This window comes from Tachypleus tridentatus, chromosome 7 (genome assembly GCF_004210375.1).
Source record: "Tachypleus tridentatus isolate NWPU-2018 chromosome 7, ASM421037v1, whole genome shotgun sequence".
Taxonomy (NCBI): Eukaryota; Metazoa; Arthropoda; class Merostomata; order Xiphosura; family Limulidae; genus Tachypleus; species Tachypleus tridentatus.
Genome location: NC_134831.1, coordinates 100,976,753 through 100,991,038, shown reverse-complemented (window position 1 = coordinate 100,991,038; position 14,286 = coordinate 100,976,753). Strand labels below are relative to the sequence as shown.

The following is a 14,286-nucleotide window of genomic DNA, read 5'->3' as shown; positions in this document are numbered from 1 at the left end:
GTATGTTGATTCAGTAAACCAAGATTGCTTGTAATTTATAGTTTCGTCCGGGTATGTTGATTGAGTAAACCAAGATTGCTTGTAATTTATAGTTTCGTCCGGGTATGTTGATTGAGTAAACCAAGATTGCTTGTAATTTATAGTTTCGTCCGGGTATGTTGATTCAGTAAATCAAGATTGCTTGTAATTTATAGTTTCGTCCGGGTATGTTGATTGAGTAAACCAAGATTGCTTGTAATTTATAGTTTCGTCCGGGTATGTTGATTGAGTAAACCAAGATTGCTTGTAATTTATAGTTTCGTCCGGGTATGTTGATTCAGTAAACCAAGATTGCTTGTAATTTATAGTTTCGTTTGGGTATGTTGATTGAGTAAACCAAGATTGCTTGTAATTTATAGTTTCGTCCGGGTATGTTGATTGAGTAAACCAAGATTGCTTGTAATTTATAGTTTCGTCCGGGTATGTTGATTGAGTAAACCAAGATTGCTTGTAATTTATAGTTTCGTCCGGGTATGTTGATTGAGTAAACCAAGATTGCTTGTAATTTATAGTTTCGTCCGGGTATGTTGATTCAGTAAATCAAGATTGCTTGTAATTTATAGTTTCGTCCGGGTATGTTGATTGAGTAAACCAAGATTGCTTGTAATTTATAGTTTCGTCCGGGTATGTTGATTGAGTAAACCAAGATTGCTTGTAATTTATAGTTTCGTCCGGGTATGTTGATTGAGTAAACCAAGATTGCTTGTAATTTATAGTTTCGTCCGGGTATGTTGATTCAGTAAACCAAGATTGCTTGTAATTTATAGTTTCGTCCGGGTATGTTGATTCAGTAAACCAAGATTGCTTGTAATTTATAGTTTCGTCCGGGTATGTTGATTGAGTAAACCAAGATTGCTTGTAATTTATAGTTTCGTCCGGGTATGTTGATTGAGTAAACCAAGATTGCTTGTAATTTATAGTTTCGTCCGGGTATGTTGATTCAGTAAATCAAGATTGCTTGTAATTTATAGTTTCGTCCGGGTATGTTGATTGAGTAAACCAAGATTGCTTGTAATTTATAGTTTCGTCCGGGTATGTTGATTGAGTAAACCAAGATTGCTTGTAATTTATAGTTTCGTCCGGGTATGTTGATTGAGTAAACCAAGATTGCTTGTAATTTATAGTTTCGTCCGGGTATGTTGATTGAGTAAACCAAGATTGCTTGTAATTTATAGTTTCGTCCGGGTATGTTGATTGAGTAAACCAAGATTGCTTGTAATTTATAGTTTCGTCCGGGTATGTTGATTGAGTAAACCAAGATTGCTTGTAATTTATAGTTTCGTCCGGGTATGTTGATTCAGTAAACCAAGATTGCTTGTAATTTATAGTTTCGTCCGGGTATGTTGATTCAGTAAACCAAGATTGCTTGTAATTTATAGTTTCGTTTGGGTATGTTGATTGAGTAAACCAAGATTGCTTGTAATTTATAGTTTCGTCCGGGTATGTTGATTCAGTAAACCAAGATTGCTTGTAATTTATAGTTTCGTCCGGGTATGTTGATTCAGTAAACCAAGATTGCTTGTAATTTATAGTTTCGTCCGGGTATGTTGATTGAGTAAACCAAGATTGCTTGTAATTTATAGTTTCGTCCGGGTATGTTGATTGAGTAAACCAAGATTGCTTGTAATTTATAGTTTCGTCCGGGTATGTTGATTCAGTAAATCAAGATTGCTTGTAATTTATAGTTTCGTCCGGGTATGTTGATTGAGTAAACCAAGATTGCTTGTAATTTATAGTTTCGTCCGGGTATGTTGATTGAGTAAACCAAGATTGCTTGTAATTTATAGTTTCGTCCGGGTATGTTGATTGAGTAAACCAAGATTGCTTGTAATTTATAGTTTCGTCCGGGTATGTTGATTGAGTAAACCAAGATTGCTTGTAATTTATAGTTTCGTCCGGGTATGTTGATTGAGTAAACCAAGATTGCTTGTAATTTATAGTTTCGTCCGGGTATGTTGATTGAGTAAACCAAGATTGCTTGTAATTTATAGTTTCGTCCGGGTATGTTGATTCAGTAAACCAAGATTGCTTGTAATTTATAGTTTCGTCCGGGTATGTTGATTCAGTAAACCAAGATTGCTTGTAATTTATAGCTTCGTTTGGGTATGTTGATTGAGTAAACCAAGATTGCTTGTAATTTATAGTTTCGTCCGGGTATGTTGATTCAGTAAACCAAGATTGCTTGTAATTTATAGTTTCGTCCGGGTATGTTGATTCAGTAAACCAAGATTGCTTGTAATTTATAGTTTCGTCCGGGTATGTTGATTGAGTAAACCAAGATTGCTTGTAATTTATAGTTTCGTCCGGGTATGTTGATTGAGTAAACCAAGATTGCTTGTAATTTATAGTTTCGTCCGGGTATGTTGATTCAGTAAATCAAGATTGCTTGTAATTTATAGTTTCGTCCGGGTATGTTGATTGAGTAAACCAAGATTGCTTGTAATTTATAGTTTCGTCCGGGTATGTTGATTGAGTAAACCAAGATTGCTTGTAATTTATAGTTTCGTCCGGGTATGTTGATTCAGTAAACCAAGATTGCTTGTAATTTATAGTTTCGTTTGGGTATGTTGATTGAGTAAACCAAGATTGCTTGTAATTTATAGTTTCGTCCGGGTATGTTGATTGAGTAAACCAAGATTGCTTGTAATTTATAGTTTCGTCCGGGTATGTTGATTGAGTAAACCAAGATTGCTTGTAATTTATAGTTTCGTCCGGGTATGTTGATTGAGTAAACCAAGATTGCTTGTAATTTATAGTTTCTTCGTATTCATACTTATGGCATGGAGTTTTAACAATTTATCTACAAATTATCCGCTCCCAGTGGCACAGCGGAATGACTGCGGACTTACAACACTATAATTCGGGTTTCGATACTTGTGGTGGGCGAAGCAAAGATAGCCCATCGTGTAGCGTTATTCAGGTTTTTCATTTAGTTGAACAAGTGGTTTGATTTGTATTTAAAGCTAACCAAAACTCCAGCAACAAACCACATACTAATAAAATAAAAAAGTACTGCTTTACTGAAAACGTTTTATTGGTTTTATTACTGAAAACGTTTTATTGGTTTTATTAAATCAAGATTAACTGTTTTATTGGTTTTATTAAATCAAGATTAAGTGTTTTATTGGTTTTATTAAATCAAGATTAAGTTAATAAAAAAGTACTGCTTTACTGAAAACGTTTTATTGGTTTTATTACTGAAAACGTTTTATTGGTTTTATTAAATCAAGATTAACTGTTTTATTGGTTTTATTAAATCAAGATTAAGTGTTTTATTGGTTTTATTAAATCAAGATTAAGTTAATAAAAAAGTACTGCTTTACTGAAAACGTTTTATTAAATCAAGATTAAGTGTTTTTGAATAAATAAACTCTTTATCTCCTAATTTTTCACACCTTGTTCTTATGTGAAAGACAAAATAACACATTACTTTTGTGATTTACCCGAGAAAACTCCGGCATCTTCCGTCTTTAAAAAAACAACAAATGCCTGAATTACTTCAGACAAACAATTTTTGGTTATATTTGTTAATTACTAGCTGCCTTCCTTGTAGTCTCACACTGCTAAATTAGGGACGGCTAGTGCAGATACCCTTCGTGTAGCTTTGCGCGAAATTCAAAAAACAAACAAAAACAATTTGTTTATTATTTACCCCAATTTATTCGCAGTGTCATCAGTGCGTGATAGGTGGCACTAGTGTTTTGCTGATTTCTCTTGTCTTTGATATGAACAAGTACAAATCCTGCTTGTCGAATGGCTGACTGTTTGGTCAAGACCTTGGCGAACAGTTTGATATACTTTTGTATTTCAGATTTGTTCTTGGTTTTTTTTACTTGATCTTTCCTTATGACTTTGTAGACAAGCCCATACCTTTCTTTCTATAACTTGCATCGTGACGTTTCATTTTCTTTCATAAAGTTTCAGACTTTCTCTGTGATAAATCAGTTTTCCGTTTAACAATTTTTGGGGTCGTTATTTTCAGTGTTTTCCATCACGTTATACTCATTGAAGTAAAAAAAAAAAATACTTGTGTAACTTACATAGCTCGAGTGACGACAAAATTCCTGAACGTTTATGTGCAACAAACTCTGTATGAATAACTTGCGTTTCCTTCAGTCACAGAACAATTCATTTCATCGTGTATTTATCTATTAGTTAGTCACTTTTATTCTGAAACATCACAATAATTTTCCACAAGGGCAACTCACTTTTAAATTCTGTATTAAATTCGCTTTATCAAAATTCTGGAAGCTTTCTCAAAAATTGAATTCGTTGATAATTAATAAATATATATAATTAATGTACATTATTGAGAAGAAAATAAGGACCACTTCTCAGTAAAGAAAGCGATTTAGGAAAAAAACAACGGTATAAATAAGGTCCTATTGTTGTTTTTAAATTACTACGGTATAAATAAGGTCCTATAGTTGTTTTAAAATTACCACGGTATAAATAAGGTCCTATAGTTGTTTTAAAATTACCACGGTATAAATAAGGTCCTATAGTTGTTTTAAAATTACCACGGTATAAATAAGGTCCTATAATTGTTTTAAAATCACAACGGTATAAATAAGGTCCTATAGTTGTTTTAAAATCACAACGGTATAAATAAGGTCCTATAGTTGTTTTAAAATCACAACTGTATAAATAAGCTCCTGTTGTTGTTTTAAAATCACAACTGTATAAATAAGCTCCTGTTGTTGTTTTAAAATCACAACGGTATAAATAAGGTCCTATAGTTGTTTTAAAATCACAACGGTATAAATAAGCTCCTGTTGTTGTTTTAAAATCACAACTGTATAAATAAGCTCCTGTTGTTGTTTTAAAATCACAACTGTATAAATAAGCTCCTGTTGTTGTTTTAAAATCACAACTGTATAAATCAGCTCCTGTTGTTGTTTTAAAATCACAACTGTATAAATAAAGTCCTGTTGTTGTTTTAAAATCACAACGGTATAAATAAGGTCCTGTTGTTGTTTTAAAATCACAACGGTATAAATAAGGTCCTGTTGTTGTTTTAAAATCACAACGGTATAAATAAGGTCCTGTTGTTGTTTTAAAATCACAACTGTATAAATAAGCTCCTGTTGTTGTTTTTTCAAATTTTAGTGAATAATTTTATAACACTTTTCATTTTTGTGCGATGTAAAGCAGTTATCGACTTTTTTCTTCAAAGAGACCTAATTATAATGAAACTATTTAAGAACCTCCCCTAGTGACGTTGAAAAATTGTGCGAAGAGTCGTCCAGGTTGGACTTGTCCGTTAAATTCCTCTCACAGTTTATTATATATACATTACGTATCATAAACACCGAAGAAAAGCATTTTTTGTTTGCAGTATTTTCTTTGAAACTTTATATCTCACATAAATCTAGATGTGTAACATTTACTTATCCAGTATATTTTGTACAGAAGTATAATAATAGAACATAAAACATATTGTGTTTAGTTAATATAATAGTGTCGGCTGTCAAACGGAGAAAGACGAAACTAACTTTCTTTGAGTTAATAGAAGATTTCGTAACAACATGTAACCAAACATTTACGTTTAGGGTTATATCTTTGTATTGTTTATTGTGTTATTTCTAAGTTTTACAAACTTTCTTCAGTTATGTATGTCCTGCCAAACAGTTGAAAATGAGTCCAATGTAGTCCAGAAAATCCGTGAAGACCTTGTAGACAAAACTGAAGAATTGAAGAAGAAATCTGAAGAAATCTCAAAACTTACCACAAAAGTACGAAGCATTTTAACTGTTATGGTGCATTATTTTTAATACCTTGGTCGTGTAACCCTTTCAGTTATTAGGTGTAAAAATATACTGGAGCAGTATTGTATGTACACTGAGAAGATGTGATTTTACAGAAGTGTTATAACTGAGAATTATTTTATCGTAATTAATATATTAAAAACATGAATAGATGGTATTGGTAATATACTTTCCATGAATATAGATATTTTGGAAGTTGTTTTGTACATGATCAATGACTTAACTCAATATATAAATGAAGGGTTATCGTAAATGTGAACCCAAGACAATATATTTCTCTAAGATACACTAAAATCAGGGGTTTGATTCCCCCTCAGTGGACTCAGCAAATAGCCCGATGTGGCTTTGCCACAGAATGAAACCCGACAAAACACCATATATGCCAACAAATTGTACTTCAAATAATTAAGACTAAACTCAGATTTAAAATAGTCAACATTAGGTTGTTTTGTTGTAAAGTACTGTAATCGTAAGTCACTGTTATTTAAAAAAAACATTCTGACCAGTTAAACTATGACTACCTATATAACACAGTTATTAATACCTTTAGGTATCTGTACAAGAAGCAGAATTAGCTGCCCTGAAAGAGGAGAGAGACCGACTTGCAGAAGATATTGGAAACACAAACATGGGAAAAGACCAGGTTGTAAAGAAGGCATGGGAAGTAAGAGACAAGGCAGTAGCAAGGTGACTTACTTATAACTTTGTAGAGACAAGGCAGTAGCAAGGTGACTTACTTATAACTTTGTAGAGACGAGGCAGTAGCAAGGTGACTATTATTCATAACTTTGTAGAGACGAGGCAGTAGCAAGGTGACTATTATTCATAACTTTGTAGAGACGAGGCAGTAGCAAGGTGACTATTATTCATAACTTTGTAGAGACGAGGCAGTAGCAAGGTGACTATTCATAAATTTGTAGAGGCGAGGCAGTAGCAAGGTGACTATTACTTATGACTTTGCAGAGGCGAGGCAGTAGCAAGGTGACTATTACTTATGACTTTGCAGAGGCGAGGCAGTAGCAAGGTGACTATTACTTATGACTTTGCAGAGGCGAGGCAGTAGCAAGGTGACTATTACTTATGACTTTGCAGAGGCGAGGCAGTAGCAAGGTGACTATTACTTATGACTTTGCAGAGGCAGAGGCAGGCAGTAAGCAAGGTGACTATTACTTATGACTTTGCAGAGGCAGAGGCAGTAGTAAGGTGACTATTACTTATGACTTTGCAGAGGCGAGGCAGTAGCAAGGTGACTATTACTTATGACTTTGTAGAGGCGAGGCAGTAGCAAGGTGACTATTACTTATGACTTTGCAGAGGCGAGGCAGTAGCAAGGTGACTATTACTTATGACTTTGCAGAGGCGAGGCAGTAGCAAGGTGACTATTACTTATGACTTTGCAGAGGCGAGGCAGTAGCAAGGTGACTAATACTTATGACTTTGCAGAGGCAGAGGCAGTAAGCAAGGTGACTATTACTTATGACTTTGCAGAGGCAGAGGCAGCAGCAAGGTGACTAATACTTATGACTTTGCAGAGGCAGAGGCAGTAGCAAGGTGACTATTACTTATGACTTTGCAGAGGCGAGGCAGTAGCAAGGTGACTATTACTTATGACTTTGCAGAGGCGAGGCAGTAGCAAGGTGACTATTACTTATGACTTTGCAGGGCAGAGGCAGAAGCAAGGTGACTAATACTTATGACTTTGCAGAGGCGAGGCAGTAGCAAGGTGACTATTACTTATGACTTTGCAGAGGCAGAGGCAGTAGCAAGGTGACTATTACTTATGACTTTGCAGAGGCGAGGCAGTAGCAAGGTGACTATTACTTATGACTTTGCAGAGGCGAGGCAGTAGAAAGGTGACTATTACTTATGACTTTGCAGAGGCGAGGCAGTAGAAAGGTGACTATTACTTATGACTTTGCAGAGGCGAGGCAGTAGCAAGGTGACTATTACTTATGACTTTGCAGAGGCAGAGGCAGTAGCAAAGGTGACTATTACTTATGACTTTGCAGAGGCAGAGGCAGTAGCAAGGTGACTATTACTTATGACTTTGTAGAGGCGAGGGCAGTAGCAAGGTGACTATTACTTATGACTTTGTAGAGGCAGAGGCAGTAGCAAGGTGACTATTACTTATGACTTTGCAGGAGGCAGAGGCAGTAGCAAGGTGACTATTACTTATGACTTTGCAGAGGCAGAGGCAGTAGTATAAAGGTGACTATTACTTATGACTTTGCAGAGGCGAGGCAGTAGCAAGGTGACTATTACTTATGACTTTGCAGAGGCAGAGGCAGTAGCAAGGTGACTATTACTTATGACTTTGCAGAGGCGAGGCAGTAGCAAGGGTGACTATTACTTATGACTTTGCAGAGGCAGAGGGCAGTAGCAAGGGTGACTATTACTTATGACTTTGCAGAGGCGAGGCAGTAGCAAGGTGACTATTACTTATGACTTTGCAGAGGCAGAGGCAGTAGCAAGGTGACTATTACTTATGACTTTGCAGAGGCAGAGGCAGTAGCAAGGTGACTATTACTTATGACTTTGCAGAGGCGAGGCAGCAGAGCAAGGTGACTATTACTTATGACTTTGCAGAGGCGAGGGAGCAGTAAGCAAGGTGACTATTACTTATGGCAGGCAGTAGCAAGGTGACTATTACTTATGACTTTGCAGGGAGGGGCAGTAGCAAGGTGACTATTACTTATGACTTTGCAGGAGGCAGAGGCAGTAGCAAGGTGACTATTACTTATGACTTTGCAGAGGCGAGGCAGTAGCAAGGTGACTAATACTATGACTTTGCAGAGGCGAGGCAGTAGAAAGGTGACTATTACTTATGACTTTGCAGAGGCGAGGCAGTAGAAAGGTGACTATTACTTATGACTTTGCAGAGGCGAGGCAGTAGCAAGGTGACTATTACTTATGACTTTGCAGAGGCGAGGCAGTAGCAAGGTGACTATTACTTATGACTTTGCAGAGGCGAGGCAGTAGCAAGGTGACTATTACTTATGACTTTGTAGAGGCGAGGCAGTAGCAAGGTGACTATTACTTATGACTTTGTAGAGGCGAGGCAGTAGCAAGGTGACTATTACTTATGACTTTGCAGAGGCGAGGCAGTAGCAAGGTGACTATTACTTATGACTTTGCAGAGGCAGAGGCAGTAGCAAGGTGACTATTACTTATGACTTTGCAGAGGCAGAGGCAGTAGCAAGGTGACTAATACTTATGACTTTGCAGAGGCGAGGCAGTAGCAAGGTGACTATTACTTATGACTTTGCAGAGGCGAGGCAGTAGCAAGGTGACTATTACTTATGACTTTGCAGAGGCGAGGCAGTAGCAAGGTGACTATTACTTATGACTTTGCAGAGGCGAGGCAGTAGCAAGGTGACTATTACTTATGACTTTGCAGAGGCGAGGCAGTAGCAAGGTGACTATTACTTATGACTTTGCAGAGGCGAGGCAGTAGCAAGGTGACTATTACTTATGACTTTGCAGAGGCGAGGCAGTAGCAAGATGACTATTACTTATGACTTTGCAGAGGCGAGGCAGTAGCAAGATGACTATTACTTATGACTTTGCAGAGGCGAGGCAGTAGCAAGGTGACTATTACTTATGACTTTGTAGAGGCGAGGCAGTAGCAAGGTGACTATTACTTATGACTTCATAAAGACGAGGCAGTAGCAAGGTGACTATTACTTATGACTTCATAAAGACGAGGCAGTAGCAAGGTGACTATTACTTATGACTTCATAAAGACGAGGCAGTAGCAAGGTGACTATTAATTATAACTTCATAGACGATAAGTTCGTATGTCATGAACAATTAAATGAACAATATTACTGCACTCTGGAACCCAGTTTTTACGGGAGTTTAATGCTCATGAAATTAACTCGGCTTAAGTTGTCAGATGTTGAAAATACAAAACCCTATAACCCGAGTACTTTGGAAAGGTGGACCTTTCTTCATCAGATAAAAACCTTTCCAGTTTACCCCTGTTGAACAAACACCCACCTTGTGAAAGTGCTTAGATTATAGGGTTTGTAATTTTGTTCTCAACTGATTTTCCTGACATTATTGTGTGACACAAGTTTTGTCATTTCAGGTTACAACTTTAAATACAAGTAGTATTTATAATTTAACCCTACAACTACCATCAGCTTTTTAAACACGGTTTTTCTAAACTTTATTTATCAGTTACTTTATCCTTAACCAACATTTCTACAATCCAGATATGTGTGTGTTTCTTTCTACGAAGAATGCTGTTTTATTATTTAGGTTTCCAAAGTTGTGATTTAACACTTATCCACTGGCATATACACCCCCATATGTATAATATAAAAATTAGTGCTTTTCCAATAAATGCCAGAAAAACACTAAATCATAACTGTTTACCTTACATTAGGATTCCCACTTTCCAGTCATTGGCAAGTCTGTTTCTGTAATTTCATATATTAGCTGTTTTAACAAAGCTTTACTGTAATAGAACTATGTTCTGTACTTGTTATTATTATATACAACATTATTGTAGTTTTTTACCAGGGGCGTAGATTTTTTACACCCGATGGGGAAATGATTTTTGCAACCACTTATGTGGACTGTTCAATTTGCAAATTGATAATCTCTGATTACGTGAACCTGAAAGCTGTAAACATGTAGTCACAGAGTAATCTTGTTGTAACGATACTTGCATGTATACTTAGGCCTACTGACTGCTGGTTACGAACTATCGGTTAGATCGAAATGCTTAGAAGCACGCCTATATTAAAGATGTACATTTCGGCTACTGAAAAAGCCTACATCTAGGCCTAATTATGTAATTTGTTTGGTAAGAACACGAGAATCACAAGAACAAACACACAATTTGTAGGCCTGTGATGCAATAAAACAATTCAACAGACCAAACTGTAGGGGGGATGTATACCCTCCATCCTCTCAGGACTCTACACTCCTGGTTTTTACAGAATTAAGAAAAACTAAAAAAAAAAAAAACGCGAATTTTAAGATCCATGTGACTATAGAGAAAGTCTTCTAATTCTTTTTCTCTTTGAATACCAATAAATAGACGTATACAAATAGTGAATATTGCCGTGTAGATGTGAAATATACCCATACGATTTATTTTAATGTTTAGATAAGAAATATAATTAAAAATCAGAACGACGTAATTGTAAAATGCATTTAAACATTTTTATTAAGTTGGCTTGTATGACTTCCAACTAAGAGTTTGTTTTGACACAATAGGCTTAACAAAAACATCCTTACTAACTGACACTAATTAACATTTTTATCTTCTGACCCATGTGACATGAGGACAACTTCACTACAGTAAACTTATAATTGAAATATTCCTATGTGCTCTCTTTGCTTGTATTACAAAAGTTAAGGTATTTAATAGTACAGAACTTGCTGTGATATATTAAGTTTTTACAGTACTTCTTTGTTAACACCCATGTGATAAAGCACACAGACTTTTTGTAAGCCACACACCAAACACAGTGAACCAGCAGTCAGTGGTTAATATTTTACAAAACATTATGTATTTAGGTATCTTGTATCACATAGTAAAAGACTGGGTTTGACATTCCCCATATGAAATAACTTGCTACAAATTTGTCTTTGTTTTTTTTCTAAATAGGAAAAATGCTGTAGAAATTGAGTTAGCTAAGACTCGGATAGATGTAATGCAGATTAACAGCCAGCTGATGGAAGCCATTCAGCAAAAGGTGGAATTGTCTCAGCAACTAGAACAATGGCAGGTAAGAGAAACATAACTAAATGATAATGATATACTTTACTTCAGGATAGGCCCAGCATGGCCAACTCGTAATTTGAGGGTCTCAGGTTCGAATCCCTGCTAATCCAAATATGCTCACCCTTTTAGCTGTGGGGGCATTATAATGCAACGGTCAATTCCACTATTCATTGGTAAAAGAGTAGCCCAATAGTTGGCAGTGGGTGGTAATGACAAGTTGCCTTTTCTCTAGTCTTAAACTTCTAAATTAGCTTTGATCAATCACATGGTCACTCTGCACTCTTGATTGGTAACTGAATCTAGTGGAGTGGCCCTGCATTATAAAATTAAATAAAAATATAATTCATCAAAGTTTTGATGTTTTTGCAGCCCTAAATGTGGCCCTACTCGTAACTTCACATGCCTCGAGTCATTTTATTAAAGATAAAAAATATCCGTATAATAAGGTACTTTATCAAAAACGTGATTGATTTATATTCTGGAGAGAAAAATGTCGCCTTTTTTAAGAGAACAAAATCACCAATAATTAGGAATTAAAATGGTAAGTCCAAGTCGCTGTTAAATAACCATTTATACCGAGGTTTAAAAAAACTCTTCTTGTAGGTCGATATGCAGTCCTTACTCGATGAACAACTTAGAGCAAAATTACAAAACCAGGAGCAAGAGGAAAAAGCAAGTTCACAAAGGTTATCATCAAATCATCGGCAGAAGCGAGGTAAGGGCAAACTGTTCGGATTGTGGAGGTGACCTTCATTGCCTTGATGTACATAAATTAAGAAATTTCTTCATACACGTGTATATAGTGTTTGCATACAACCAGAATGTACTTACCTGGATTGTATATAATTTTTTTTCACACTCCACTCATTATATTTGCTATCCAAAAATTAAAAGCCTTAAACCAGACTTATGGATAAGTTATGTTCACAAGAGATTAACATATATTTTATGGTAACTTTTCCTCAGTTTGTGGTCAGTTAAATGTACAGCACTTCTCTTCAAGTTTTAAATGCTGTAGGGCTTAATACTGTCACTTTACATTTGGCGATAGTAACTTTACGTAACAAATACTTGTTACATCAGAAAGTCGAGGTATGGTCACATAAAAAGCCAGCACCATGTGTTGTGAATATCTTACATAAGAAACTGGTATTTGAAAATTTGAATAACACTTATATGTTATGAGTTTGGAATACGTATTACATAGAAAAAAAAACCCCACTAAAACTCCAAAGTTGTGAATATGTGGTACATTCATGGTATAGATCTTTTCCACAGCAGGTGTTAATATCTGAGTTGTGAATGTTTGTTATACTGGAAGCTATATTCTGGAAGTCCTGAATATCTGTTAATTGTACACAAAACGTGAATGCTTATAATATAAATAACTAGTAGCTTTGGATTGTACGTGTTATATCATAAACTAGTTTTATCCAGTGTTACAAAGTATTTCATCAAAAAATTAACACCTTTTATATTATGAGTTGTTTCCCATGAAACCACAGATATAACATTGTGAACACCAAAACTTAGTAGTTTCAAATACCAGTAGGTTTAAAGTGAATGGCATACTGAACTATTTATAAGTTTATCTAAGAATATTGGAAATCTTTGTAAACCTAAGAAACTAATAGGTCAGTTTTTAACTGATAACTTTGTTATGTAATGGACTATTTGACTGTGATGAAACCAATACCTGTTTCTTAGGGTTTTTATATCCAGCTAAAGCTGGTTAAGAGTTGTTAAATGGAAGGTATAATATTATGTATATAACATTAGAATTCCCCATTTACAAGAATTGTAATATTTCTTTTGTATTTAAAAAATGATGACAAAATTACCAGACATGCCACTGAAAAAGCAGGACTTGATCGTTAGATAAAAACTATTTTTACCATTTTACTAATGTTCAACATTTATAGTTAGCCTGGTCTTTTTGATTAATTGTTAGGTTTTTTTTAAGGTTTCAAATTTCCACAGAAGTATATGGAAAACCTAGTGATTGCTATTATTACAAACTCTACTGGTCCTTTTACCACACAACAAACAAGACTGGTACAGTTTTAAAAAGTGATTCCTTGAGAACTTAGTTAAAAACAGTTCAAGTTTCTCTGTTGACATTATACCATTTCATGATTGTATAAATAACCAACACGTTACTACATTTTCTTAAAAAATGCCTCTTTTATTGTTAGTAAATTAGAACTTGTTTTTAATACAGTTTTGAGATTAACTTGACGTGACATCACATACTGTTATAGTGCCTTTAACGTTTTCTGTATACCTTAGAAATACCACAGTTCGGTTTGCTATACTATACATATTATAAAATCATAATTGGTGACTAGGTGCTCTGTTGTAAACAAACAGTTCACGTTTATCAGATACGTGGTTTGAACAGTTTATTACGATGTTGAAATAATTTCTTGGATGATAGATGTTAAAATTATATAGATTTTTCCTCATATAATATATTTAAAACACATTTGTTACATGAAAATTAGAAAACTGTATTTAAGTTTATTATAATTGTTAACATGACTATTTAAAGAAATAAACATTTGAATCCAAACTTGCTTAATCTTGATTTATCTACAAACAAAGCCTCAAGGTTAGAAACATCTGGAATGACAATTTTGACAGAGTAATGTTAAGTACTTTGTTTTTCATCTACCATAACGGTTTAGTAATAATGTATTGAACATTCTCCCAGTTTCTTGATGAGGAGAAACCCACTTG

At 35.1% G+C, this 14,286-nt stretch overlaps 1 protein-coding gene across 1 annotated transcript in view; it reads left to right on the top strand.

Moving 5' to 3' along the window:
• The window catches only part of LOC143257742 (bicaudal D-related protein homolog), an 85,931-nt gene extending 73,062 nt beyond the window's left edge, over nucleotides 1-12,869 (top strand). Inside the window, exons 12-15 of the mRNA XM_076516776.1 lie at nucleotides 5,649-5,774; nucleotides 6,358-6,494; nucleotides 11,431-11,551; nucleotides 12,151-12,869. Of these exons, the coding sequence (XP_076372891.1) occupies nucleotides 5,649-5,774; nucleotides 6,358-6,494; nucleotides 11,431-11,551; nucleotides 12,151-12,294 (528 nt within the window). The 3' untranslated portion in view covers nucleotides 12,295-12,869. The remainder of the gene's footprint in view (nucleotides 1-5,648; nucleotides 5,775-6,357; nucleotides 6,495-11,430; nucleotides 11,552-12,150) is intronic.
• The last annotated feature ends 1,417 nt before the right edge of the window (nucleotides 12,870-14,286 follow it).